A 26408-nucleotide genomic window follows, 5' to 3' on the forward strand; every position below is an offset into this window, starting at 1 on the left:
TGGTAACCATAGGACACAGACATTGCTGCTGTCCCAGTGTGCTTCTGGAAGCTTCTCTGGCCCATGGCTGGCTTGTTCCTGGCAGCTGAGGGGCGTCATGTCTACACCTTGCTCAGTGCTGCCCTCAACTAAGTACAGTTCACCCTTTGAATTCCATGCAGGGGAGTGAGGGCCAGAAGCCATGGACAATGTGCTTGCCTGATCCCTGGGCCAGCCCCAGAACACAGACAAGTGGGGATGAAGACTCTCTTTTTGTCCTAACTCTAGCCCAGGTGCTCTGTGTCAAGGCTCTGAACTTGGGCCTTGTCCTTGGCAAAGTTAGTTCAGTTTTAGCAAGAACCCTGCTCCTTCCTATGTGATGAGATTCCTCACCACTCCCTGATATGTAATCCCTCCTGGCCTGCCTTCAGCAAGAATCTTGTTGAGTAGCTGTATTGTGACCTTTAAGACTCCTATTTTCCTGCTGCCTCAACACAAGTCCATCGGGGTCTCTGTTTACCAAGACCACCTGTGCCCCCTGCTGGCCACAAAGCCCCACCTGGACAGATCCTCCCAGCAGTAACACCTGGGGAGTGAGGAGCTAGGACCCTGGTGTTTCCTAAATTCTGGCTCCTGCCTGGAAATAGTTTGCTCTGTCTATCCCCCCCCCCCCCCCCCCCCCCGCACTCTCCCAGCCCCTCCCGGCTAGCCCCAGGCAGGCAGATGTGGCTGGCTGCAGAGGTGAGGCCTAGGGGGCCGGTCTCTTCCGGCGGGGCTGCCAGGTTTGGGAAAAGGACAGGAAAGCAGCAGAGAACCCGAGGAATCAGAAGTCTAAACCAGTCCCACCACCTTCCAAGCGATCAGACAGTGTATCTGTGTAACTGGGAGGCAGGGTATGTGCTCTTTCCTCATTTATTTCCTTTAACCTTATACTTGAAATATTTACCCAGAGATGAGGTCCTCCGCTTGCATTCCTGTCCACTGCTCACCAAGTAACTAAGCCTGGTTAACCCATCCAAGTGCTGCCATATTTCACCTGGCCGCCAAGGTAGAAGACCTTCTACCTGGTCTCTGTCTGGGCAGTCAGAGGGAAAAGTCCCCAAACCAGAGTCAGGTCTTGCTCCCACCTGCCGAACACACATGGACCAAACCCACATTCCTGACCTAGGTTTGTAAAGCCGCCTAACTCTGATCGGGAACCGTACTCCCCAGACCACCTTACTCAAGCCCCAGTGCAGAGCCCTCCCGCCTCCTTTAGGTCTGGGTCCTGGGACACACCCAGATCTACTGCCCCAGGCCCTTGCACTCACTAGGATTCCTTCTGCTATCCCTTAGCCCCTCCTCTGGTTGCCTTCCCTCTCCAGTATTTCCTGTGTTGGTTTATGTGTCACCAGCAGAGAGGTGCCCCCTGACCAGTGGACGGAAAGTAACATATCTCCCTTCCCTTATTTCACCCTGTTTGGATCCTTGCACATACAGCAGGGGCCACAATCCTTTATGAAGGGCTGGGTGGTCTCTCCTGTGACTCCATGTATCAGAAACCAGCAGTAGACAGCAGTAAATCAAGGGGTGTGGCTGTGTTCCAAAAAAGCTTTATTTACAAAAAGAGGTGGTGGGTCAACTATGGCTCCCAGGTCATTGTCTGCCAGCCCCCGCTTTACCCCATCTGGCATTTTTCTTACTTGTTTATAGCCTGAGTCTTCCCTCTTGTTCACTGTGGTCTTAGCATATTCAGACGCTGTGAATCCCTTTTAAATGAATGTTATTTGGTCACAGCATCCCTCTTTGACACCCTGGTGAATCCCAGCTTCTAGTTAACTTTTTTCCTGCACCTTTGCCCCTGGCAATTTAGCTGCATTTTCTCATCAGCAAAAATGACTGACAGGGAGGGCCATATGCAATCTGGCCAAGCAAGATAAGAGTAGGGGAACCTGCTGTGACTTCCCTGGGACGGGGGTGGGGGGTGGAGGGGGAGGGAAGGGGGACAGCAGGAGGCGGTCAGACCCAGCAGGGGAGGAGCACCTACTCTTAATTATGCAAATTTGCTCACTTGCGCTGAATTTTAAATTCTGGGCAAACTCTCCAATTCCTCCTGTTTTCCAAAGTATTCTCAGGCATCTTTCCTCATGGTCTCATCTTACATGTAAGAAAAGCAACTATTTAAATGTCAGCTTATAGAAATCTAATTGGAAGGAAAATCAAACCCCCAGTGTTAGGGCACTGGCATTTGGAAAGAGACCGGTGATCCGCAAAATGGCTCTAAATGCCTGGGCAGACCACCATTCTCAATCACTTAGTGGGCAAACCAGGTCAGTGCAGATCCTGCTCAGCTGAGACCTGCTATGGGTTCTTCCTGCCTCCACAAGTTCTGATCTCAACCATTCTCACCACCGACTCTGCCCAGAGGCCATGGCTGCAAGGTCTCCTTATAGGGTCAACCCCTTGTGCTAAAAACTGAAAGAGCTTCTTTATTTACTCTGGCTGGTGCTCTCCTGCCCCCTGCAGGTCAATAGGAGGACTGTGATTGTATTTCTGGAAGCTCTCCTGCCCCCTGCAGGTCAATAAGCGGAATAGCAGGTCCCATGGGTTCCCTAGAAGACCTTTAGACGTATTGTTCCAGGCTCAACTGATTAAAGGTGTAAACAAGGGGGCCTTTCTGCTGCTAATCTGGCCCGTGGGTACACCTATGGAATGACAGTCATTGAAGCTCCCCCCGCCCCACTCCGTTGCTGTGCAGATATAGACGTCTCCCCAGGAATGTGTTTAGGATCCACATGAGGGGGTCTGATAGAGGGTGGCTCCCCCCCACCCCCAGAGGTGTCAGGAAACATGTCAGGTGTCACAGTTTTGGATTTCACAACGAGTGGAGAAGGGTGCTATGACGTGACTGCCTAGGGTGTCCACAAGCCCTGCAAAGACAGGAAGTCCCACCCTCCCCAAAATGCCCGCCCCGCCCTGGAGAGAAACGGGGAACATCAGGGAGGAAATGACGTGGGAAGGAAATGGGGACAAGAGGCTCCTAAGTCGACACTGTCCTCTTCCTCTCCCTTCTCTGTGCTCAGTGGCTGTGATCCTTCTCCTCCACCACAGCTTGTGAGTTAAATCAGCAAACACGTCCATGGTCTTGGTTTTGTAGGGATCGCCTAATCGTGGTAGGACCTACAAGTCCTTGCTGACAATCTCCAGGGCAGCTCCTGGGACAACTCAGTCATTTTCAAGAACCCGGTTCCAGTACCAGTGTCCCCAGGCCCCAAGCAGCTACTTATTTGGAGATTTATTCATTTATTTTAAAAAAGATTTTATTTATTTATTTGAGAGAGAGCAAGCATGAGAGGAGAGAGGTCAGCGGGAGAAGCTGACTCCCCGCGGAGCAGGCAGTCTGATGTGGGATTCCATCCCGGGACTCCAGGATCAGGACCTGAGCCAAAGGCTGTCGCTTAACTAACTGAGCCAGCCAGGCACCGTATTTATTTATTTTAAAAAAAAAAATTGTGGTTAGAAATACATGGCAGCCAATTTCTCCCTCCCGCTCATCAGGAAGCTGGGGTCTAGAGCCCTTTGAGGGAATGACTGAGGCAAACAGACTCACAGGTCTCACTGAACACAAAGTCATGAACGGAGTAGGACCTGGTGAAACCAGGAAGGTGACGGGGGCTCACTACACAGCAAAGGGAAGGACCCTCCCTCCCCATGGCCCATGGCTGAGGACGGATCAGCACGGAAGCCCTGAGCCCAGTGAAGGGCACAGGAAGCAGACATTCCTATTTCAGGACTGAATCTGGGCGCTTAACTAATTCGCATCTGCTTAGCCTCAGAGAGCAGGGCTTTCCTGCAGAACAGCTCCATCTTGGGGTTGTAGGAAGGACAGCACCTGCTGTGCACTGAGAACTAAATGATGGCTGTTGCCAGGGTGCCCTGCCACAGCTGCCTGGGGCCTTGCGCACATGCCACATCTGCTCCTGGGCGCTGGACCACAGGGAAATCTTTGTTTCTCCAGGACTCAGGGAGTGGTTTGCAGGATTCCAGAAACAGCAAACACTTGGTGCTTACTGTGTACAGACCCTGTTCTAAAGACATCGTTTACATCACCACCATACCATATAATTGGCGTTATAATTATGCCAGTTGAGAAAAGGGACACTGAGGCACAGGGCTGCTAGACCATAGCAGTGCTGGGATTTGAGCCGGAGCCATTTGACTCCTGAGTCTGTGCATTCAGCCACCACTTTATACGCTGCCTCCAGAAGCAAAGGTGAGAGAGGGCTCTTTCTGTGGGTTCAGGGCACGAACAGGAATGATGCCCTTTGCTCACTGGGATTGAAATGACGTTTCTTTGCCTTGACCTCTCCTGAGAGAACAATCCCAGCATCGTGGTAAAATACTAGACATTGGAATATTCTCTCTCCCATCTCTCTTTTAAAAATCTAGGCACCAAAACGCAAGGGTGCCCCTCGGTGAGAGAGACTAAAGCAAATCAGGGACAGGGCAAGAGCCCATGTACCTTGATTTAAAGATTCTAGACTGGAAAACAGCTAGTCACCTTCCCTGGCCGCTGGGGGTCAGCAGTAGCAGCACACAAGCTTCTCAGTGTTTATATTTCCAATTACAAAAGCCGTGTAGGCACAAGGCAGGGAACCTGGGATCAGATGAAGGGAGAAAGCACCTTCACCCTGTCAATCTGATCCCAGCTCGGCTGTCACGTCAGGACCTATCCTTCCTGTCATCTGTCTGGGATTTACTGTTTCAGACCCATCACTGCAATGACAAATAAATAAATTAAATTAAATAAATATAAGGCTCTAACCTCAAAAGCAGGGCAGCTTGCTATGAAATTCACCCAAAGTCAAACACCTGAGCCAATGTGGCCTGTTGCAGGGTTGCACACTGCACACTGTTCCATTCTGCCATGAGCTGGTGGACATACAGCTTTACGTTAAGGGAATTTAAAGATTAGGAGACTTTATGTGAAAGTTCCTTGTTGATATGCTGACAGTGACTCTCAGGCTCTTGTTCTGCTTGTAAACAAAAACACTTCTCCCTTGTTATTCTTGTCCAAAATTCTCCTTCACAGTGAGACAGTGCGTGGTGGTGTGGAGTGGGAGAACGTGAAGTCCACAGCAAATGCACACATTCCCTGCAAGAACGTGTGAATAAGGCGACGGACATTTTTTTAGACTGTTCGCATCCTGGAATTGCCAGAGGGAGGGCACACTGAATCCCTGCAGTGGCCTGGGACATCTGTCTTCCCAGTGCCTCTGCGGCCAGTTCGCAGACTCCGAATCACAAAGGTGTGATGATGCATGAGCTCCCAGCTCAACTCCAGGTGCTGGGAAAGCTAACTGCTCCCACCCGTGTCCCCTGCCCCACCACAGCCAGACCCTGGGACCACTAGGAAAATTCAGATACTTGGCAGCTGTGGAGGTTAAGAGGGGATCGTCTGCTCCCAGGGCACTTTTCAATTTATATGGCGGGACCTCTGTGGCACCTCAAGCTTGTATTGGACAATACCTTTCCACTGGGCACTGAAATTGACTGGACTGGTTTGTTTGTTTTGTTTGTTTTTATTTCTCAGAAGTTTGTTTTTGAAAAATTATTACGTGATTACAGTTGGCCCTTGAACAACACAGGCATCATGAGTGCTGACTCCCCATGTATTTGAAAATCCAAATATATCTTTGACTCCCCCAAAACTTGACTTCTACCAGTCTACTGTTGGCCAGAAGCCTTCCCGATAACATAAACTGGAGATTAACACGGATTTTGTATGTCAATATGGACTACAGACTGTATTCTTACAATAAGGTAAGTTAGAGAAAAGGGAACATTAGTAAGAAAATCGGAAGGAAGACACAAGAGATTTATAGCACTGTACTGTCCTTACCGAGAGACATCTACATAGAGGCAGACCTGCAGAGTTCAAATCTGTTGTTTAAGGCTCACCAGCATCATACAGAACATGGAAAAAATGCAGTCATTTTGATTTTGCAGTCAGCAAAATCCCAGAATACTGCTGTTAATAGTTCCTTTTTATTCACTTTTAAAAACACAGAAGGGATTATAACATGCGTATATGGAATCTATCTTCTGCTTTGAAGCCCTAGAAAGTCCTAAACTCAAGAAGAGTTTAGGACTTCAAAAATACTTGAGTGGCCAGAGACAGTTCTATCCTACATCTGTACAGCAATTCGCTAGACATTATTGTTGGTCATCTGATGTTTCTGATTTTTATTACTGTATTATAAATAACACTGCAATGAACATCTGTGTGCACTATTTCCTGCATTTTTTCCATTTCTTTAGGATAAAGTCCTAGAGTCTAGAGTCCTAGACATGGAGTTCCTACCTTAAAGGGTGTGACTATTTTGAAGACTCCTGATACACATTCCTATGATGTGGGCTAGAAAGACACCCCTGCATTTACTTATTTGTATCCTGTTTCTTTAAATCTTACAGCAACAGTGTGTTTCCTAAACCCGAGCATATCATGTGACATCTTGGAGCTCAAAACATTAAGAAAGAAAGAAGCAGTCAGCTTTCTCATTTCCTGTCTACTTTATGGGAACAGTTATTACAGAAGCGGTGGGAGGAGGGAAACCAGGCACAGAAACTGTAAGGAAGCCAAATGATTTCCAAGTCCAAACACAGAAGAAGAAACTGATAGGGAGCTGATGCATTTATGCTAACGGTATGCAAACCACAGGTCAGGGAGAGATGCCTTTCCTACAGCCTGTGTGTCCAAAGCCTCATTTTGTTCAACTCATTGTATAAAAGGAAAAAGACAGAATTTTTCACATAAAAACAGTACCAGGCCAAAAAAACAGAATTTCTCACCTTTCGGAGTCTTGCAAGCAGACCTGCTACGTGTTCGTGCTGCTCTGATTTAGCGAGCTCTTCTGCTGTCTTCCCGTCCTGTTGGAGAAAAACCGTTAGTGTCTTTCCTGCACGGGAGGCTGTTTGTTCCATCCACTGGTTCTGCTGTCAGAGACAGAAACAAGGGTTAACAGGCCTTAGAAACAAAAAAGGTGGACATAGTCCTCGATTCTTTCCCTTTCTGTACGGTCCTTATTTCATTTCCTTATTGGTTCTGCAGGGAGGGAAGGTGAGAATTAAGGAAAAAAACATGTGCACTGGTGTCTCGAAGTCCATCTGTGAGATGTCTCAGACCCACAGGCTTTCCTCACACCTGGTACCTCGCAGGTGGGCGGATGACCCCAGATGCTGAACCTCCCTCCAAGAAAGCAGACGATGCAGACTTTCATAGATGCCAAAGTCCAGCTGGTGCTAGCTAGTGTCTTAAATACCTTCCACGGACAAACCTGAGCACTCACGGAGAATGCTAGTTATTGGAAATTTCTGTGCACTTCAAAGAAAAGTTTTAATTTTACAGACGATTTTGATCTAAAGATTTTCAGTGAACATAAGAGGAGGAAATCAGAGATCATGGCACCTTTTAAGTAGAGAATTTTCACAAGGCTGCCGTTTCACAGTGAGCAATTTCACTTACATTTCTGCGCCGGCAGTAAGCAGGAGCCGGGCTGACACGGAGCCCGGGACCACCATGCGTCAGGTCCAGGCGGCCTGCTGTGCCCACAAGTGCGCTCGGGGGCCCTCGTGGGTGGGGACCTCTGGCTGCTCATCCGTGGGCCACCGAGGGGCAAACAGAGGCTGAGGGGCTGTTCTGCTACAGCTTTAAAGTTGTTACTAATTCGGAGTAGAAAAGGCCAGAGGCCATTTCCTTGCAAATAAAAACAATCTCCTTTCAATGAGACCCAGACCGACAAGCATTTCGATCCCTCTCCCGCTAGGGGCCGCTCAGCACCGGTCACAGCTGCATTCCCAAGGAAGCTCGGGCTGCCCGAGTCTCACCGATAGCACATCTTCTGCTTTCTCCTGCGCGGGGCTTCATGAGACCAGTGTTTCTCAGCCTCCGCACTGCTGACATTTTGGACCAGATCGTTCTCTGGCGTGCGGGGTTGGTCCCGGGCACTGCAAGGTGTGGAGCGCCATTGTCTCTGGTCTCTGCAAGGCTCGTCCTCCCCGATTCCTGACAACTCCAGGTGTCTTCAGACGTGGCCCTGGGCTCCCTGGGGGGCGCGAAATCACCCCAGCTGAGAACTGCCACCTTAGGCTGAAGCTGGAAGCTCCCTTAAGCGCTCGGGGGAGCAGTCTTCACAGTGCGCAGCCCACCTCTGCTCTCCCTTAGGGCCCCCAGATGTCTCCAGGGGGCAGGGCAGAGCTTCTAGTTTTCTTTGGGGTGAATCAGGGATCTTGTCAGTCACCACACCCCAACCAGGGATTCGTGCCAAACAGCCTAGATCCTTGCTGACATGATGAGAAAAGGCCTCAGGATAGCAGTTCCCAAACCTCCCCACACACTGGAACCCTGGGGGTGTTTAAGAACTCCAGTGGGCTGCACGCACCCGCCCCCTTCTGGATGCTCTGCTTCCCTCAATCTGGGTGCAACCTGGACACTGCGGTTGTAAGCGCTCCCCATGATTCCAACGTGCAGCCAAGTGAGCCTTGACTAAAGTTGTCTGACTTCTGGCCACCACAATTCTCTTGGAGACCCAGGATGGGCACGTTACACAGGCAGAGGACCTTCAGTGACAAAGGTCCCTGTCCATCATGGAGCCTTTCAAGTGACAGGAAAACCACCACTAACCAAATGTCCTACAATTATGGAGCACTTCAAAGCTTGCAAAACACTTTGCCTTAAGAGACAGTGTTCAAGCTCCCAAAAGAAAGGCCTGCCAGTGTGGTGGGAAGTTTGACCTTTGGCGTCAGAAGGACGAGGTTTACCTCCTGAATCTGCCCCCACCAGCTGTGTGAGCAGTCACTGGGCCTTCTGGAACCTGGCCTTCTTCATTGTAAGGCGGAAGCAGGGACCCTGATCACACAGGCACTTCAGCAGATCAGAGATAAACAAATGGAAAGAACCAAAAGAGTACCAGTCATGGAAAAAGGAAGCGGCAGTAATTGCTAATAAAAAAGCTGAGAATTTCCCCAAATGCCCTGCCTTTCTAGGAGAGAATGGGGTAGGAGCTGGTTGTTTGCATTCTGGCCTTGCCTGACTCTGTGCTCCTGAGCCAGGTGCTAACTAACTCCCACAAGCAATTCTTTTTTTTTCTTTTTTTTTTTTTTTTTAAAGATTTTATTTATTTATTTGACAGAGATCACAAGCAGGCAGAGAGGCAGGCAGAGAGAGAGGAGGAAGCAGAGAGCCCGATGTGGGGCTCTCGATCCCAGGACTCTGAGATCATGACCTGAGCCGAAGGCAGCGGCTTAACCCACTGAGCCACCCAGGCGCCCCTCCCACAAGCAATTCTAACACTCATTGTCCTCCTGGTTATAAACAGTGGTCTGGGAGGGCCTTACTGAGAAGGTGACATTTGAGTCAAAACCTGAGGCATTTGGATACCTGTGAAGAAAGGCAAATGCAAAGACCCTGAGGCAGCAGGATGACTGTCCTGTCTGAAGAGTTTCAGAGAAGCTCATATGGTTCTCCTGGTATGGGGGCGGGGTGGTGTCAAAGCCTGGAGATAGAGCAGGAGATGGGGGTCAGGGAGGCAATGTGAGGGGTCAGTCTTCAGGTAGTCCCCATCATAAGGACTTCTAACTTGACGGAGGGTCTGAGCAGAGGAGGGATATGATTTGACTTCTATTGCAATAGAGTCACACAAGCTGCTGCCTGAGGAACAGTCTGGGCAGGTGAGGGTAGAAGTAAGGAAACTGGTTAGGAGACTGGGACAAATTGCACATGATCATGGCCAAGGGGTCATATCTCATGGAGGATCAGCAAATCAATTCCAACAGAGTAAGAAGGGGAGCTGGAGGGGGCTGAAAAGAGGAGGCTCTCTGGGGCTCCAGCTGATTACTGAAAGATGAAAAGGAGCTAGTGTTCCAGAACCTTGCTGCCACCAATGTCATCTGTGACTCTGTGCCTATGTGCTATTAGGCCCCAAAGTCTCTTACATGGGCAGAAGGAGCACATCATGTCTTACAGCTGGGGTGTGTGTTCCTGGACCCTAGGAGCTGACAGGGGCTGCAGGCCTCTGCACAGGTCAGACACTGACAGAGAATGGCAGGGCTGGAGGATGAGGACAACCTAGAGGTCGGGCCCTGTGACGCTGGTGCCCACCAGAGGGCATGCGGGGGCGCTCTGGGGATGTGGGGCTGGAGCCAAGGTCGTGGGCCTGGGGCCAGCGGCAGCTGCAGCCCAGGGTGGTCAGAGGCAGGGGCCGAATGTGGGAAGCCACTGGAGCTGGAGGAGGCACGCAAAGGCAGGAGGAGAGGCAGCAGCAAGTGCGGTTTTCCTACCCAAAGCGAGTGGGAGGGGCCGGAAGTGCAAGTCCTGGCTAACCACGATTCAGAAAACCTGCTGCCGCTGAGGTGCGGAGGAGAAAGAAGACAGGCGGGGGTATGGCTACCCTAAAAGAGCGGGGTCACACCCTGCGGAAGGAGACGCAGTGACCACGTCAGGCCCCGGAGGCTTTTGGGGTGACTTTAAAAGTTCAGTAAGCTTTACTTTTGTTCATATGCTTCGTTAAAAAAAAAATGTGTTTTATCTTATTATAAAGAGGTTCTGAAGGCAAGAGCTACTAGGAGGTGACTGGAGATTTGGCAGCACAGTGTCCAGGAGGGGCTGTAGGGCGTAGGGGGGAAGACAGGGGGAGGGAGTCCAGGAAAAAAGGGCAGGACCTTCAGAGGCTTTTCCGAGTAACTGGGGCTGAGACCGGAATGGGACGACAAGCGACCGCTAGGGGGCGCCGCAGGGTCGCGAGCTGGGGTTAAGGACACAGAAACCCACCTGCTCGTGCTGCCTGGACAGAAGCACAGGAAAGGGGCGGGCACTGTTTCTGCCAATCAGGAGGCGGCCCCTCCCCAACCGTGCCTACCTCGGTATATATATATATACACACTTTTCCAAGGACATGGCTGGGCAGGGTTTGATAATGGCACATCTGGCCTAGAAGCCCACGCATGGCCTTGTGGGGTTTCGTGACGGGAGGGGAAGTGCCCTAAGAAAGGGACAACCCCGTCCCACTGGCATTCCCTAGGCCTGCAGAAAAGCCCAGCTCAGGGCTCAACACTTCAGAGAACAGGGCCAGTACTTCTGGGGACAGAATGACATCAAAGGACTATCAATGCATTCAGGGAGGCAATGTTCTCCACCAGGGGTCACCAAACATTTTCTGTAAAGGGCAAGAGAGTAGATACCTTGAGCTCTGGAAGCCACAGGGTCTCCATCACACCTGCTCACCTCTGCCCTTACAGCATGAAAGTGGCCATAAATACATAATAATGAACATGGCTGGCTCCCAATAAAACTTTATTTACAGAAACAGGCAGCAGGCTGGATTTGGCCCGTGGCTCCTAGCTTGCCAACCCCTGCGTGCCTCTCCAAGAAATGAGGCCTCCCTTCTGGTCTCAGGGCCCGATTTTCCCAAAACTGGCTGCCATTATTTTGAAACTCCAATGGCTTTCCTTAGACAAACACTTTATGTCAGCCAAGCACTAGAGTTTCAGGAATCCCCCACGTAATGGAGTGGGAGACAACCCACCATTAGGCCAGAAGCAAGTTAAATGACAGTATTTCACGGGAGCAGTAAAATGACAACCTTATCTCATTAGTCCCTGGATTTTTCCTCTTTGGTATTACATGAAATGTTAACTCAAGCGGGGCAGGACCTGGCATGGAAGGTGGAGTGGGGAGGCCGGGGGAACAGAGCATCGCATGTAAAATCATCAGGGCCCGCCTCAGAGCCAAAGCAGCTTCTTGAGGAGAGCACAGGAGAGCACAGCTCTCCCAAGCAGTTCCCCACCCTGACCCCCACCCCCGATGCCTCCGAAACCCCATAGGGGAGGGGAGCATTGAGAAAAGGAAAACACAGACCTAACCACACACCCCAAGGTGTTGTTGTGGAACACGGACCACAGCAGGCCTTTGTGGCAGCGCGGGCCACAAAATGCGTGGGGAAGGTGGCCAAGCCAGCCCTCCCCCTGGCCCTGTGTGGGCAACTGTCTTCAACCTGTCGTGCGGGAACGAAGCTTCTAGCAGTGTGTCCACTGAGAGGCAGTTGCCAAGTGATATCTTGCCCCTCATGCCCTTGAGGCTTGAGACGTTTTCTACGGCTTTCTTTGGCATTCTCCTGCCCCAGAGGGTGACTCACCGAGGTCAGCGCCTCCACGTTGGCGCCCGCCAGACAGAGGTAGCGCACCACGTCCAGAATCCCGTTGTTGGCTGCAAGGTGCAGAGGTGTTCGGCCGTACTGGAAAACACAAGAAAGGCCAAAGAGAGTCCTTCTCACGATGGTTGCTGAGGATGGCCCTGGATGCGAGTCCATCCCATGGGTCAGCACTGTGCAAGGGATCTGGGATCCCCCTGAAGACATGGGAGGTGTGGGATCCCTTCTCCAGAAACTCGCCCTCTCCTGAGGGACACAAGCCTGGCAGGATGGGGGCGAGTGTTCTCCAGTGAGAAGAGTAACTTGGAACTAAAACTGGAAAGGATGAAAGAGTAGGAGGCTTATCATAAGTAAATCAAGTCTCCCGCTGTGCGGGCAGAAAGGAGGTCTGAGTCAGGGCTCTTACAAAGGGTCCCAAAGTTCCAGAAAGATCTGTACCACAGTTCAAATATGGAAGCTGCAAGGGACAAAGGGATGTTACGAGAGCTTCTGAGGCGGCTCTACTGAGGTGACAGTGCAAGGCCATGCCTACCATGCTCCCTCATGTTTACGTCTGTGGTTCCCAAACTGTGTGCCCAGGCACCTCAGTGAGTTCACGGGATACTGAGGAATATTTTGCATTTTCAATGGAAGCAGCAGGTTCAGACACAAAGTGAACTACTAGCTTTAAGAGGCAGTTCAGGCTCTCAGCATGAGACTGCCCTGCCTTCCTTTCTGTGGTGTTAGCACAAAGGGCGTGGGGAGGTTACAGGCGGGGAAGTGACAAGAGGCGAGTATCTTGAGGACATCAGGGTAGAGCATTAAGTGAGGGCGGCAGTGTCCAACCTGGGATCATGTCTGAGGGTTGTGAGGTGCCCCAAAAGCGCACACGTCCCATTGGTACGCCATTGGGATTATGGAAGTCTGAAATCAAAATATTCGTTTCCTTTCCATTTGTGTGGGCTCACTTTTCCCCCACAGCTACTGAGTCTTTAAGATATAAATTCTTACTAGGTTGTTTGGAGCAAACCACTTAATAAACAGAGCGGTGAGGTATTTCTTTTGTCCTAGGGGAACCAAGAAAAAAGTTCTGAGACACCAGGACCAGGGAGGCTGAGGAATTTCAGGTAAGGCTGTTTATTTGCAGTTGTAAGCTTTTGTTCTGAAGTTAACACTTGCTGATTTAGAATATGCAAAGGACTCTGAGGAATGGGGTGGAAAACGGAAGAGCTTTCCCCGGTCCCCCTCCCCCAACTTCCCTCCTCAGAGCAGGTCCTGCTGGTCCCTTTGTTGCCTTTCCCACCAAGCTTTTAGCTCTCAATCCATAAAAGGAAACAAATAATTAGAAAAGTCAGGACAGGATCACACCTACTCTACACGTTCACCTGACAATATATGGGCGACGCTTCGCCATGCCTTTCACTAGATGTAGTACGTTCTTTCAGACACCCGAATAATAATGTCACATGTGGATACGTGTGGATGTTCATGCAGACAGACCCTGAGGATGGACACTTAAGATGGTTCTGTTCCTTGTCCTTATAAAAAAAAATGCTACAATGTGCATACATGTCTGTATTTTGTTTGCTGTCATCCAGAGGCTTTAGAAAGCAAATATGAAGCCTTCAAATACACCAGCAATGCAGCAAGAAGGAAGAGAGGGGTTGCAAAGACGGGATGCGGTGTCTGGATTTGTGTGGAAGGAGGCGAAGCCTGGCAGTGGGAGGCATCGCCTGATGCAAGGGAAGAAGGACAACAGAGAAAAAGGACTAGGAAGTTGACACTTTTAAAGGCTCAAACCTTTCACAGAACCAAACCCAAACTCCTCGGGACTGGAGTCAAGGTCTAGCACCATCTGCACCCAAGATCCCTTTCCACCTGCGTTTTCTCTCTGTGCCCCACTGCCTGTCCCCGCCCCCAAGCCTACACCCCCAGGTCAGCTGCCGGTGCATCCAGAGAATTGTCCCCAAACATACACGAACACTTCCCTCAGTCTGAAACACACTCTCTCCTCTTCCCCATCCAGCAAAGCCCTAAGTGCCTCTGAAAAGCCCTTTCAGTTTCTCTAATGTGTCCAGCACCGCCTTGCCATGCACCTGTTCCTGTGAAAGCAGAGACTGCAGGAGGAGACAGGGCTGGAGGGAAAAGCAGCCTGAGGGCAAGAACCATTCCTGCTGCTATATGCAAGCCCCAGACCTCACCTGGCACAATGTGCTGGAGAAAGGTATTAGGACACGCTTGGCTGGCTGGGCATTCTCACTCATGCGTTTGCATGCGTGTGTGCGTGCGTGTGTGCATGTGTGTGTGCCCATCTGCGTGTGCATGTCTGTGTGTGCTTTGTATATGCATCTGTTTGCATGTGTGCGTGTCTCTGTGTGTTTGTGTGGGTGCATGTGTCTGTGCTGGTCTGTGCATGTGTATATGAGCACAATATGCTTTCCATCTTCACTGATAAGAAGAGCCATCCCAGAGGAAGAAGGCTTAAGGTCGGTAGGCTCAGTGCCACCCAGCTCTCTCTGCCCCGTGCTCCCCAGCACAGCCCATTTCCACAGCCACTCTCCTGTTTTTCCCACGGGATGGAGGAAGACTGAGAAAGATCTGTTTTACTTTGATGAGCGTCAAAGGTAGTGACAAATATCTGTCCCATACTGCGGACTGGGGTAGGACCCGAACGGCCACTGTTATCTCCGGGGGAACTGAATCCAGGTAAGGAAAAGGCCAGACATGTCACAAGAAAGGAGTGACCATCTGCCTGTGGGACATGGGCTGTCATGTGCTAAGGTCCGTTTGGACAGTCGCTTACAAGGGTGCGGCCAAGTAAAGGTAGAGGTGCTTTCCGAGCAAGTAATACTCTTACTAATTCAAGATCCTCTAGAGCTCCATCACTTTCCTAAAACAAAAAGCTAGAAAAGGAAGAAAAAGCCAAAGATGTTCTCAGTTCTCTGAAGAAGGCGTGAGATGCGCGTCGTGACGGTGTGCTGAGCCCCTGAGCACTGACGGCAGCCCAGCGAGCCTGTCTGCAGATCCCAGCACACAGAGCTGCTCATCAGATAGAGGCTGGGGCTCTGAGCAGGTTCCCCGTGACTCTCTGACCTGGGCTATGGACTCCAGGAGGCTGACGCCGTGGAGCTTCAGCTGTGCTCAGGTCTGTGACCAAGTCACCTGCTGAACCGCCTCTCTGAGCCACTGTGTTGCCCTATATGGTAAAAACACGTCTATGGGGATACATCTGGACGGCCAGCCACAGCATCAACAACGGAGAGCCTTTCCCAGTCAATAGGCCAGTGGTTTTTAAACATGAAAGTCTAGGATTATCTTGCCAAGTATTTTATTTTATTTTTTTAAAGATATACTTATTTATTTGAGAGAGAGAGTGTGTGTGTGCGTGTGAACAAGGGAAGAGGGAGAGAGAGTATCAAGCAGACTCCACCCGGAGCACTGAGCCCGCTGCAGGGCTTGATCCTACAAGACCATGACCATGACCAGAGCCGACGTCCAGAGTCAGCTGCTTAACTGACTGAGCCACCCAGGTGCCCCTCTTGCTGGGTATTTTAAGAGCATATTTAGCAGGTGCAGTGCTTGCACTTAGGCGTGGGAACACCCATTCCCTTCTTTAACTTGGTGCAAGAACCCAGAGTCACCCGCTCGGCTCCTCCACCTTCACAAGACATAGCTCATCTTAGATGCTGTGCACACAGTGGCCCTCCGAGCATGCTGTGGCCAAATCCAAACATACCCAAGTAAGTGCCACGTTGTTCCTTGAAGCCACTTTTTATTTGTTTAAAGACTCCTGGAAGGAAAGTCAAGGTCTTGATGCTGCTTTATATCTGGCTTTCCTGTTAAGCCACTTTCCTGACTGGCTTGGCAGGATTAGAATGGGATAAACAGAGAAAGCAACCAGCGTAGCAGCTAATGGCTAAGACCTATGATCTCGCGTTTCCAAATTTCCAGAACGTGCAGATTGCCAATTTCAATTTTCATCAGAATTAATCACATAATAGGCGAGAGGAATAATTTTTGGTAGGAGTGTAATTTTCCCGCTGTTTCAGATATTAATTCTCTTACCTCAAACAAATCACAATAAAATTCTGCTGGCATCATCTGTGCCATTTATAAACAAACCCTTCCCACATTCAAATATTTAATTCCAGTTGGACTTTCTTTTTAACACAATCACAAAAGAAGAGTGTTTGCCTTTCATACAGTCACATGGCTAAAACCGCAGGAAGAGCCAACTCTTCTGTCTTATTTGGTAATGAAAATCTAGATGGTGTTCAGGGAAAAGGGAAGGTGGTAGCTAGCGTCTAGAAGCCAACATCTGGGCTCGATGGAGCATTAATTATTTATTTCCATTTCTTTATTTGCCAAATGGTAGCATTCCCTCGGTCTTATCAAATTTACTTAGCCCAAACAAGGGTTATGAGTGCTTGACCATAAAACTCTGAATGCGTGAAGCTAAGAACAGAAATCTGGGTCTTAGATTCTCAGTGAAGCATCTTCCCAAAGACTTACTGCTCCAGAAAGAGACTCTCATTTGATGGATGTTCTGGGATTCCTCTACAAGAGCTCACACACACACATACTCCTCCTTTTCTCTCTCTTCCTCTCTCGATGTTCATAAGTGACCACCTGGCTAGGTAGGAAGTACTTATTCAGATAATAATTTTCTGTTACTTCACGAAGTTATTCAAAAGCTAAATGTAAAATATGACATTAAGGGGCACCTGGGTGGCTCAGTGGGTTAAGCCTCTGCCTTCGGCTTAGGTCATGGTCTCAGGGTCCTGGGATTGAGCCCTGCATCGGGATCTCTGCTCGGCAGGGAACCTGCTTCCTCCTCTCTCTCTGTCTGCCTCTCTGCCTGCTTGTGATCTCTCTCTCTGTCAAATAAATAAAATTTAAAAAATAAAATAAAATACGGCGTTAAATTGAGAGCCCTATAAGACCGAACAGGTGCCCATGAGTAATGAACAATGATGAGACACAAAGCGAAGCCTGGCCACACGCAGAGGCAGCTGGCCGGGTGCACATGCCAGTCCCGGCATCCCCGCCGCCATTACCTTGTTGGAGATATCCAGATTGCAGCCGGCTTCACAGAGGGCCACCACAATAGGCATGTTGCCGTCTTTGCAGGCCACATGGAGCGGGGTGTTGCCATGCCTGTCTTGGAAGTCGACAGAACACCCCTGGCCAATGAGAGTCTGGATCACCTCCACCTGACACCGTCTAACGGCAAGATGAAGAGCGATGTGTCCGTCCTGCAAAAAGTACCAGGGACCATGAGCACTTTCCCTTAGGCTCACAGGGCTGGCCACTCGCCTTTTCAGCCGCCACTGGGCCCAGATGAGTTGGGGATGGCATTGCTAGCGCAGAGCCTGACGGGAGGATTACATAACAGACTTTCCTCCCAGGGAGTGGGGGACAGGCTTCGTGCACCCTACTAAGTAACCACAAACTGACCATTCCAGGTGCGGCCAGTACAATCAACCAGAGAGAAAGAGCCAACACTTCTTCTTGTCCCTGGCTTTACAGAACTCAAGTAATGGTCCGTACTCCAATAGCCAGTTTTATCACGGACCTGAACACCACTTTTAAGAAACATTCGCTCAGCGTCTTTACTGACTTCCTAAGTAGAATGCCTATTCCTTTCTCTGAGTCTGGGAGAAACTGAGATGTGTTCAAGGGCTGCCTTATATATTAGGGGCGAATATAACATGTTGGCCCCAGGCATCCCCAAAAAGACCAGCCTGAGAATTCCCTCCACTTGTTACGGATTCCCTGGCGAACAGTCAGGTTGAGTGTCCGGAGCCAGGGACAGAATTTGGGGCCATGTCTGTGTGGGTACTCCAGGCTGTGACAACCACAAAAGGTCTGCAGCCATTACGAAATGTCTCCTGGGGGCAAGCTTGCTCCCAGTTTAGAACCACCTCTCCGTACTAAGAAAATACTCCAAAAATGGCAATTACTACCTTAACTACACAATCCCAAATCTGATATATAGAGTAACATCACAGCCTCACATTAAGTACAAACTCACAACAACAGATTATGCTGAATTTGTATCCTGAATACAGGAACACCTGGTCTAGAATGGCAATTATCAGACAAACAAGGGTGGTTTTCGTCTTTTTACAAAACAGTCAGTGATGAAAGTAAATAAACTAATGATTTCTTTGTTTAATCTACGAAGTAATAGTGACTTGCCAATTTTAGTCCTAACTGAAGATTGTCTTAGGCTCAGTGATCATTGCTGTACCTGCTCCGAAGTGGAAAAGGCTATACATAAGATAGACACCTGAGTCATGTGACATCAAGTGTTAAATGTCACAAAGGAATATTAATTATTAAACAGAATCTAGAAAAGGGCACAGAATTTCTGAAACAGAGAGGACAAAGGATCACTGTAATTTGCTACATTTGAGTTTGTTAGGTAAATTGATGCAGGAGGCTTGTGGTCCTACCAGCCCCCCAGATTGCATGCCAGGGAGCATGATACATTTACCCACAAAGCACCTTGTCGGAGGCATTGAGGTCGGCTCCGTGTTCAGAGAGACACTCCACGATGTCGTGGTAGCCCCGGGCAGAGGCTGTCAGGAGGGGCGTCTCTCCTTCTCGGTTCTTAATGTTCACGTTGCAGCCGGCTTCGCAAAGGGCTCTGGCCACGGAGTAATAGCCGTGCCAGGCAGCACAGTGCAGGGGGGTTTCTTCTTCCTGGCCAAAGAGACACACGCATGAAGAGATGGACACAGCAACACGCAGGTACGTGTGCACGGAGTTCCAGCCAAGTCATGGCGGCCCAGTGATGGCAGCACAGAGAAAAGAGCTCGTGGCCAGTGGAGCAAGATGTTCACTGGAAATAATGGATGTAGGCCTGATGTCTCTCCTTCATTAGTTTCCTGCATCCACACCTGTGTGTTGCACAAATTCAGTTTTCCCTGCCAGTTACTAACTGACCTTCAGGAGCCCCCTGGAACAGTCGGCTCGGCTGTTCTAAACAAGGGAGCCCGGGTGTGGGTAGGTTTATAGCATCTTTCTTGGGAAAGTGTCTTCGTTCACATTCAGACTCCTCACGGGGGGAGAGCACTTCCTGAGCAAGCATTCCTGCCACAGTCTTAACCCCTCAAGATTTCTGTCCCGTATGTCACATAAAGATGAGTCGCACAATTTACCGTTGGCTCTGGCAAAGAAGTGCTGAGGTCATCGGGCTTTAAGAAGTGACAGGAAGGTCTATAGGCCTGAAAGGCCTGTATATTCACCATCAACGTCGTTAGAGGCTCATGTCTGTCTGCAAGACGTTATTACAGTGTAGTGCTGATGGCATGATTCTGGAACCACGACTATGGAACCAGACCGCTCTGCTACTTAGCAGCTGTGTCAGCTTGGGCAAATCACTGAACCTCTCTGTGCCTCAGTGTTCCATAAAATGAGGATAATAATAATAGCAACCCACATGCAGGATTGTCCAGAGGAGTAAATGAAAGAATGAATGAACGTTCGTGTTTCTGTTCGAGTCCCTGCCCTCTGAAATCTAAGCAGAAAACCCCAAGGACCCGACTCTATCCATCAGCTTGGGGCACATCCACGCAGCAAGCAGGCAAATGGACATCAACTACCATGACCCACCTTGTCCTGGAAATTGGGATTAGAGCCAAAGCTGCACAGTAACTGGACCACATCAGCATGGCCATAGCGAGCTGCCACGTGAAGGGCTGTCTCTCCAGACTGTAAGAGAAACAGACAAATTCAGCAGACTGTGGAAACTGAAAGCATAGGACTGGAGGCCAAATCCCGTGCATGCCTGGCTCTACATCTTCCCCTTTAGGGCCCCCGCCACCCTCAGGCCCGATGCCCCCTTGGTGATTGGGCCCAGGACCCTGGGGTAGGATGTGTCCCACACAGCTAGTGCTAAATAAACCCAGACACATAGCTCATCCTGCTTGTCACAAAACCTCCTCAGTAAGAACGCCTCCCTGTTTGTGATGGCGGTTCTCAATCCTCTCCATATATTGATACTCACAGCCATGGGATTTTTTTTTTTTTTTTTAAACACAAAACTCCCGTTTTAATATTACATTCTCAGAGATTTTAAAAATATCACTTTTAGCCCACAGTCACATTCTGTGAATTTGTAATACATGCAATTTCCTCAGGATGTTTTACTTATATTTGTCCAGAACTTGGGAGTATAAACAGATTTAAAACAAAACAAGATACTTGTTGCTACCTGACCAAAACTGCCGTACTATGTGTGTGTGTGTGTGTGTGTCTTTGACATGACTATCATCCCTTAGATATAGAGCAGTGCGCAGTCCATACAACTGTATGTGGCAGTCCTGAATGAACATGACAAATCAGTCTGCAAGCATTAGGAGCAGAGCAGGGTTGCACAGTTCAATGCATAATGGATGAGAAGGTAAGAATCCTAGGTATGTGTTCCAGCCCTGCCAATTAACTCACATGACTGTTGTGTGAACCAAATGAAACAACAGACATACAAAAGTAAATTTACCTTGCTAAATCAATAATTTTTATAATATCTTTGCCCCCCCCCCCAAGCCTTATTTTACATGTAGTCTCATGAATCCTTCTAGTGCCTGTGCTTGTAAGACCTACACTGGCAGCTGCCTCAGAGAGGACGAGAAGGGTAAAGGTAGGTACACACGGCAATTGAATAAAAGAATCAGGACTTGGTTGTCTCTCTAGCAGAACCTTGAGTTTCCTTGTTATGGGGAAGATAAGTCACTGCTTGCATATTATGCCAACGATTTGGTAGATTTCAGCTAACTGCAGATTTTAATATTAGACCAAGCCAGAGGCAGAAAGAAACTTCTCAATTAAATTCTCTGCAGGAAGATTTTGATTACAGGCCCTATTGCTTTGGGCCCTGATGCATACGGCAGGTCAACACTCATAAGCAACCTCTTATCACTTCCCACGGTCCCTAAGAAAATAAGTGGCCTTACCTTGTCTTTAACATCCAAAGGGCATTTGTTCTCATTGAGAAATTTCAGGGTATCAACGTGGCCATGCCGAGAGGCCCAGTAGATGGCATTGGATCCACCCTGTATAAAAACAAATGTGGAGTAACGTTTCCAGAGCCCAAGGCACGCATCACTCAGACTCGCTCTAGTTCCCTTTCCGAGAGACGGCAACTTCAAGGGAGCAACTTCCAAGAGGAATACACTCCCGTTTTATTTTTTAGTTTTGCCAAAAAGACCAGAGTTACATAAGATGTTGAGATTTCTGGGAAGCTCTCTGTCCTATCTTTGCAAGTTTCTTGGTAAATCTAGAATTATTTTAAAATGCCATTTTTCTTCTCTTACAACCTTCATTTCAATCTCTGTTAGAACTTTGTCTGTGCACAAGGATCAGATCCAGTCCATTTATAGTTTTGTTGAAAATCTATGGAAGCTGATGGCAGACCCATTGTAGTGACTACTCCCTGGTCAACACTTGTATCTATCCTTCCAATGTGACCTCAAGGCGTGTGTAGAGTCCTTACTTTTTGTCCTAACAAACGTGCAGGCAAATGTATTTCTGATGAGATTAATTAGATCATGAAAATTTTGCCAAATGTGACATTTACTAACCCTGTTGAGTAAACGTGATAAGCCAGGAGTGAATCTGAGTAGTGTACAAGGGGAGACAAGAGGAAGGGATGGGTCTGCCTTTTTCTTCATAACACAGGTTAGACTGGACCAGCCTGTTAGGCAGTTCACCTTCCTTTATAGAAAATGGAGAAATGAAGTCAGAGGCCCACGTTGTTCTCTGTTCCCTCTAAGATAGGGAGACAGTGGGAAATACTTTCTTCAAAGCTAATTCAGTGGCAATAAAACAGAATTCTGACCTTATCCTGGACATCGATTCTTGAGCCTCTTTTAATGAGCAACTGTAGTATTTGAATATTCCCACAGCCAGCGGCGATCAGTAATGGAGGTGTCCCGTGCTGGAAGAGACAAGGAAGAACATTTCTTTCCAGTTTGGTAGGAAGGGAAAAGCAGCTCTCCCTGGGGCCCCACACCACACAGCTTCCCATGTCGGAATAGACACACAACCACTGCGGCACCACAGGGAAGGGGGTTCAAGAGGAGCACACACAGCCTTTCTCTGCTGGGTTCCCAACCCAAGGTGACATGTGCCTTTGCAGGAGGAGCACATTTGCAATGTCATGATTAGAGGCCCATGAGGGGGCATGAAGAAAGGCCCTCAGTGCTCTTGACCTAATTTCTAACTCAATCCACTATCAACCCAGGAGTGACTTCCTCACAGGATGGCGCCTGTAACAGCCCCAGGGAATGGAGAAGTAGAAGGGATCCTCTCCACCTTGGACTTGAAGGTGTACAGTCGTGGTGACTCCCCCACCCGCTCCCCCGGCAGAACAGCCTCAGACCTTGTTGGGCTGGTTAACGTCATAGTTGGACAATGAGCCCAGGAGGTGCTGCAGGCCAGGGACGTTGTCATCATTGATGGCGTGGATGATGGCTTTCATCACAAAGGAGTCTTCCTCATCCTTGAGAGGGACCGTGAAGAGGGAACAAGAGTTAGCTTGCTGGCCACGATCCTCTTCTCAGCATAAGAGAAATCAGTGCTCATTTGTCAAGAGAAGCATTCAGTGCAAAGTAAGCCACTTTCTCCCCAAATCCACCTGGTCATGAAGGGAAGGAGGTTCCTTTTTGTTCCTGCCATGTTGGAAACTAACACGACCTTCTGTTTACCCATATATATACACACACATATATATATGTATATATACACATATACACAGACACATACATATTTATATATACCCTAGAGGGGGAGAAGTATGAAAATAAAGGCCCAAGAAGTGGAAAGCAGATGCATTTCTTGTTACAAAAGAAAATAACTAGATAATGTTGAACAACAACTTAGTTAAATCTTTGCCACTATGTCAAAGTTTTCTTATAATAATAAGATATTCACCAAATATGGCACATTAAAACTAAGGAATAAGCCAGAAAAATCCCAAACTAAAATCTCTGGACATACAGGGATATGGCTTCTACTATTTCAAATCTGGAAAAGCAGCACATTGACAGACGTTGAGTCTCTGCTTTGGGGGCAGAATGGAGAAAGCATTTCTCTCTGGGCTCAGCTTTCTCTTCTCTACGGATCTGAATCCAAACAAACTTCACAAGCGTTTTAATAATATTCGTACCAAGCCCATGTCAAGAATGTGACTGGTTTTGCTTTTCCAACACAATTCAGCTTGATGACTAAGAGACATTTGCATGAAAGTGACAGTCAAGAGAAATGGGGTGAATGGGAAGAAGAGGCAGATGGTCACCACAGGTCCCCAGGACATCAGGACATCAGGACAATGAGGGAACTGGAGCTGTGGGAGGGGTCATCCCACCTGGAGCCCTCACACAGCCCGAAGCCCTCTCATACCCTAAACTTCACATCGCACTGCTTAGATTTTCCCCTGAGCTTAATTTGTAACATGTACTTGTTTTCATCTTACTTAGATTAATAGTTTTTGTCTTGTCCCTGGTTCAGCTGTTACCTTCAAATAATCCCCTCTCTTCCTCCTTCTCCGATCTTGCTTCTCTCCCACCCCTATTTTCTTCTTAACCTGTCCTATCTCTTTTTACCCTACAAAGCTACCCCTGGAGTCTCAGTGAAGCAACTAGCATCAGAGGGAAGAGAAGAGCTGGTGTCTGCGGGTGTGTCATCCTGCCCATTGAGCCCCTGGACCCACTCAGGAAACATTCACTACGTAGTAGTCACGGGAACAGGCTGGTTCCCACAGAACCACCCTTTCTGGTTCCCTTTACCTTCAGGGCTCCCAAAGCCCTACTGTCTGTCAGGGGAGAGTCTCAGTGAATTCAGAGGTATCCAGCCATATCTGAAGAGTTAATCTGTGATTAGGTTTCAGTGTGGATTAAGGGAAAAAAAAATTTGGAGTTGTTCTCAAGGGCACACACACACACACGCAAGACAGGATCAACAGGGGGAGTAGGTTTAGCCTTCTGGTCTACCATGAACTCCCCCGGTGAGCCCCAGAGTATTTGCCCTGATTTTTGGGTGTGTGTGTGTTGGCAGGAGGAGTGTCTGGCCCTTTTGTACTACTATGACCCAGTATTTTCCAAGGCCAGTGGCAACAGAGGACTCTCATTTTATTCATGAAAATTAGAATAAATGCTTTCCTCTTCTGTTGACCCGTCACTCATCAAACTGTGAGTGTGGGAGGAATGGGGTGGGGGGTGGTGTTAGAGGCAGTAGGCAGGAGTGGGTATGGTGCCAATCCAAACAAAGAGAAAAGAGAACAAAAGAGGCAACAGAGTACATCAAATCAGCCACCCAGTTCCCTCCCTTGAGTGGAAGAAGAAGAGGCCTGACACTTCCGTGACTTCCGGTTTTCTGGGTTGTTGAACAAATCAAACAACCTAAACATCTGAAACGCACGGTGCGAAGAATGAACCTCACCAAGGCAAACAGGTTTGCTTACCAGAGTATCATCGCTTCTGGCAACACTCATGTTACTCCTGGACAAGAATGACCTGGATAATCTTTGGCACAGTGATATCAAGCGAACGGATTGCTTAAAAATAAAAAAAAATAAAAAAAAAAAAAAGGGAAAAAGGTGAAAAAAAACCCCATAAAATTCAGGAGAAGAGGAAGAAAGAGCGTATATAATGATACTCAAATTAGTGTGAATGGCAAAGTCTTTGAGCTGGTATTCACTGCTGATGGCATGTTCTTTGCGGGGGGATTTTATAAGGGTCCTATAAGGAAGTTGGATCCTATTTGCTTAAGGAAATTTCTAAAGGTCTTATAAATTAAGACAACGGGATAGAGGTTTCCCTTCCACATTCCATTATTAACTACACAATTGCCCAGTCTGCATCCCTTCTCTTAATAGGTCCTTCTCTACTTTTTGAGCAGTGGAGTCTTACCTTAACAAACCCTTTGCACATCCCCACTCAGAGAAGCACTGTATGCAAGGGTCTTGTCCTGTGTCCTTGTGCCCAGGCAAGCTGGTAATGTGACTATCAAAATTCATGGAGTTGTTGGAAACAAACAGTGGGGAACTCCTTAGCCTATAGGGCAAACACCCCTGCATTTACTCTCAAAGGCAAAAGCAATAGTAAATAACGTGTGTGTATGTGTGTGTGTGTGTGTGTGTGTGTGTGTGTAAAGACAAAAAGAGAGAAACTTACAGTGGTTTCTCTATATTTTAAGACTACTCTCAGGGCTTCCTTCAGACTAAAGGTTAAGTCTCAAGTAAGCTAGTGCTGTGGCCCTCCTCATCCCTATCATGGTACCAAGAACTTGATGGGTGTGAAAATGAGGTCTATTTCTAGCCCAGTGCTCAGAGACATGGGGCAGGTACCTGCTTCCTTTGGGCTTCACACAACCCTGGACATAGGAAGACATCCTGTCACCTTGTTAACCTTGAATTTTCATTTGTGCAAGGCTGACTAGAATGCTTTATAGAGCCATGCCCCACACAGCCCCCATAGAGGCCATCCACACTGAAAAAGCACAAGAGGCCACAGGGCAACTGTTCATGGCCTTGCCCCACTCCCACCCCCACCCATCACAGATCAAGGTTGGACTTAGAGAACCATTCACACAAGTTCTGCTAGAAACGCAATTCCATGCTGCTTACCACAAAGAACAGATTTATTTAAAATGCGGTTTGTTGCATTTAGGAAAAGACCACTATAATTTTGTTGTGCTGATTTAAACATTTGCCTTGGGAATGGATTTTATTTTAAAAAAAATGCAAAAATTACATATGAAAATTAGAGTTAAAGAGGACTGAAATATTATTTTCACCTATCTTTTGAAAATAGCATAACAGTGCAGAACACTAGAGTAAATTTAAACAAAGAGACCAAAAAAGGATGCACTTTTGTATGGGCAGTATCAGAACAGATGAGACCTGCCAGAAGCAGTGCCACAGAGGAAAGAAATCAGTTAATCATTCCCTGTCAAACACTCTTACTTTCCACTTTTTCCGGGCTGCGAACTTCTTGAACTTCTCCATGTTGACTGCCGACGCCTTTCTACTAAGTGCTTGCTGGGTATCTTTAGGCTAAAATCAAAGTCCAAGAAAGCAAATTTAGAGCCCTCAAGTGATGGAAATGTGTGCCATGACAACTTTTGGAAACCTCTAATTATTTGGGATGTGTACACACTCACCTTACGAATATAAGACAACAAATTCGGATAATATGCAAGAGCCAGGAACCTAATCTCTGGAGGTCAACTCTCATGGCTAAGGGTTTGATAAAATCCATA

At 48.3% G+C, this 26408-nt stretch overlaps 1 protein-coding gene across 10 annotated transcripts in view; it reads right to left on the reverse strand.

Moving 5' to 3' along the window:
- DAPK1 (death associated protein kinase 1) overlaps positions 1-26408 on the reverse strand; it is a 172312-nt gene that overhangs the window by 21665 nt on the left and 124239 nt on the right. For 9 of the 10 annotated variants that reach the window (XR_009346435.1, XM_059142493.1, XM_059142490.1 and 6 more), the window contains exons 10-19: positions 26113-26202; positions 24610-24702; positions 22531-22650; positions 21988-22086; positions 21104-21202; positions 19764-19862; positions 18654-18851; positions 17201-17398; positions 12150-12248; positions 6811-6888 (exon numbers count right to left, since the gene is read on the reverse strand). Coding sequence is in view for 9 of the 10 variants with exons in the window: in XM_059142493.1 (XP_058998476.1) it covers positions 6811-6888; positions 12150-12248; positions 17201-17398; positions 18654-18851; positions 19764-19862; positions 21104-21202; positions 21988-22086; positions 22531-22650; positions 24610-24702; positions 26113-26202 (1173 nt within the window). In the remaining variant the exon portion in view is untranslated. Of the gene's footprint in view, positions 1-5009; positions 5114-6810; positions 6889-12149; positions 12249-17200; positions 17399-18653; positions 18852-19763; positions 19863-21103; positions 21203-21987; positions 22087-22530; positions 22651-24609; positions 24703-26112; positions 26203-26408 lie in introns of those variants that run through there. The other variant, XM_059142496.1, reaches the window with a different exon arrangement.

The sequence above is a fragment of the Mustela lutreola genome, chromosome 12 (genome assembly GCF_030435805.1).
Source record: "Mustela lutreola isolate mMusLut2 chromosome 12, mMusLut2.pri, whole genome shotgun sequence".
In the NCBI taxonomy this organism is placed as follows: Eukaryota; Metazoa; Chordata; class Mammalia; order Carnivora; family Mustelidae; genus Mustela; species Mustela lutreola.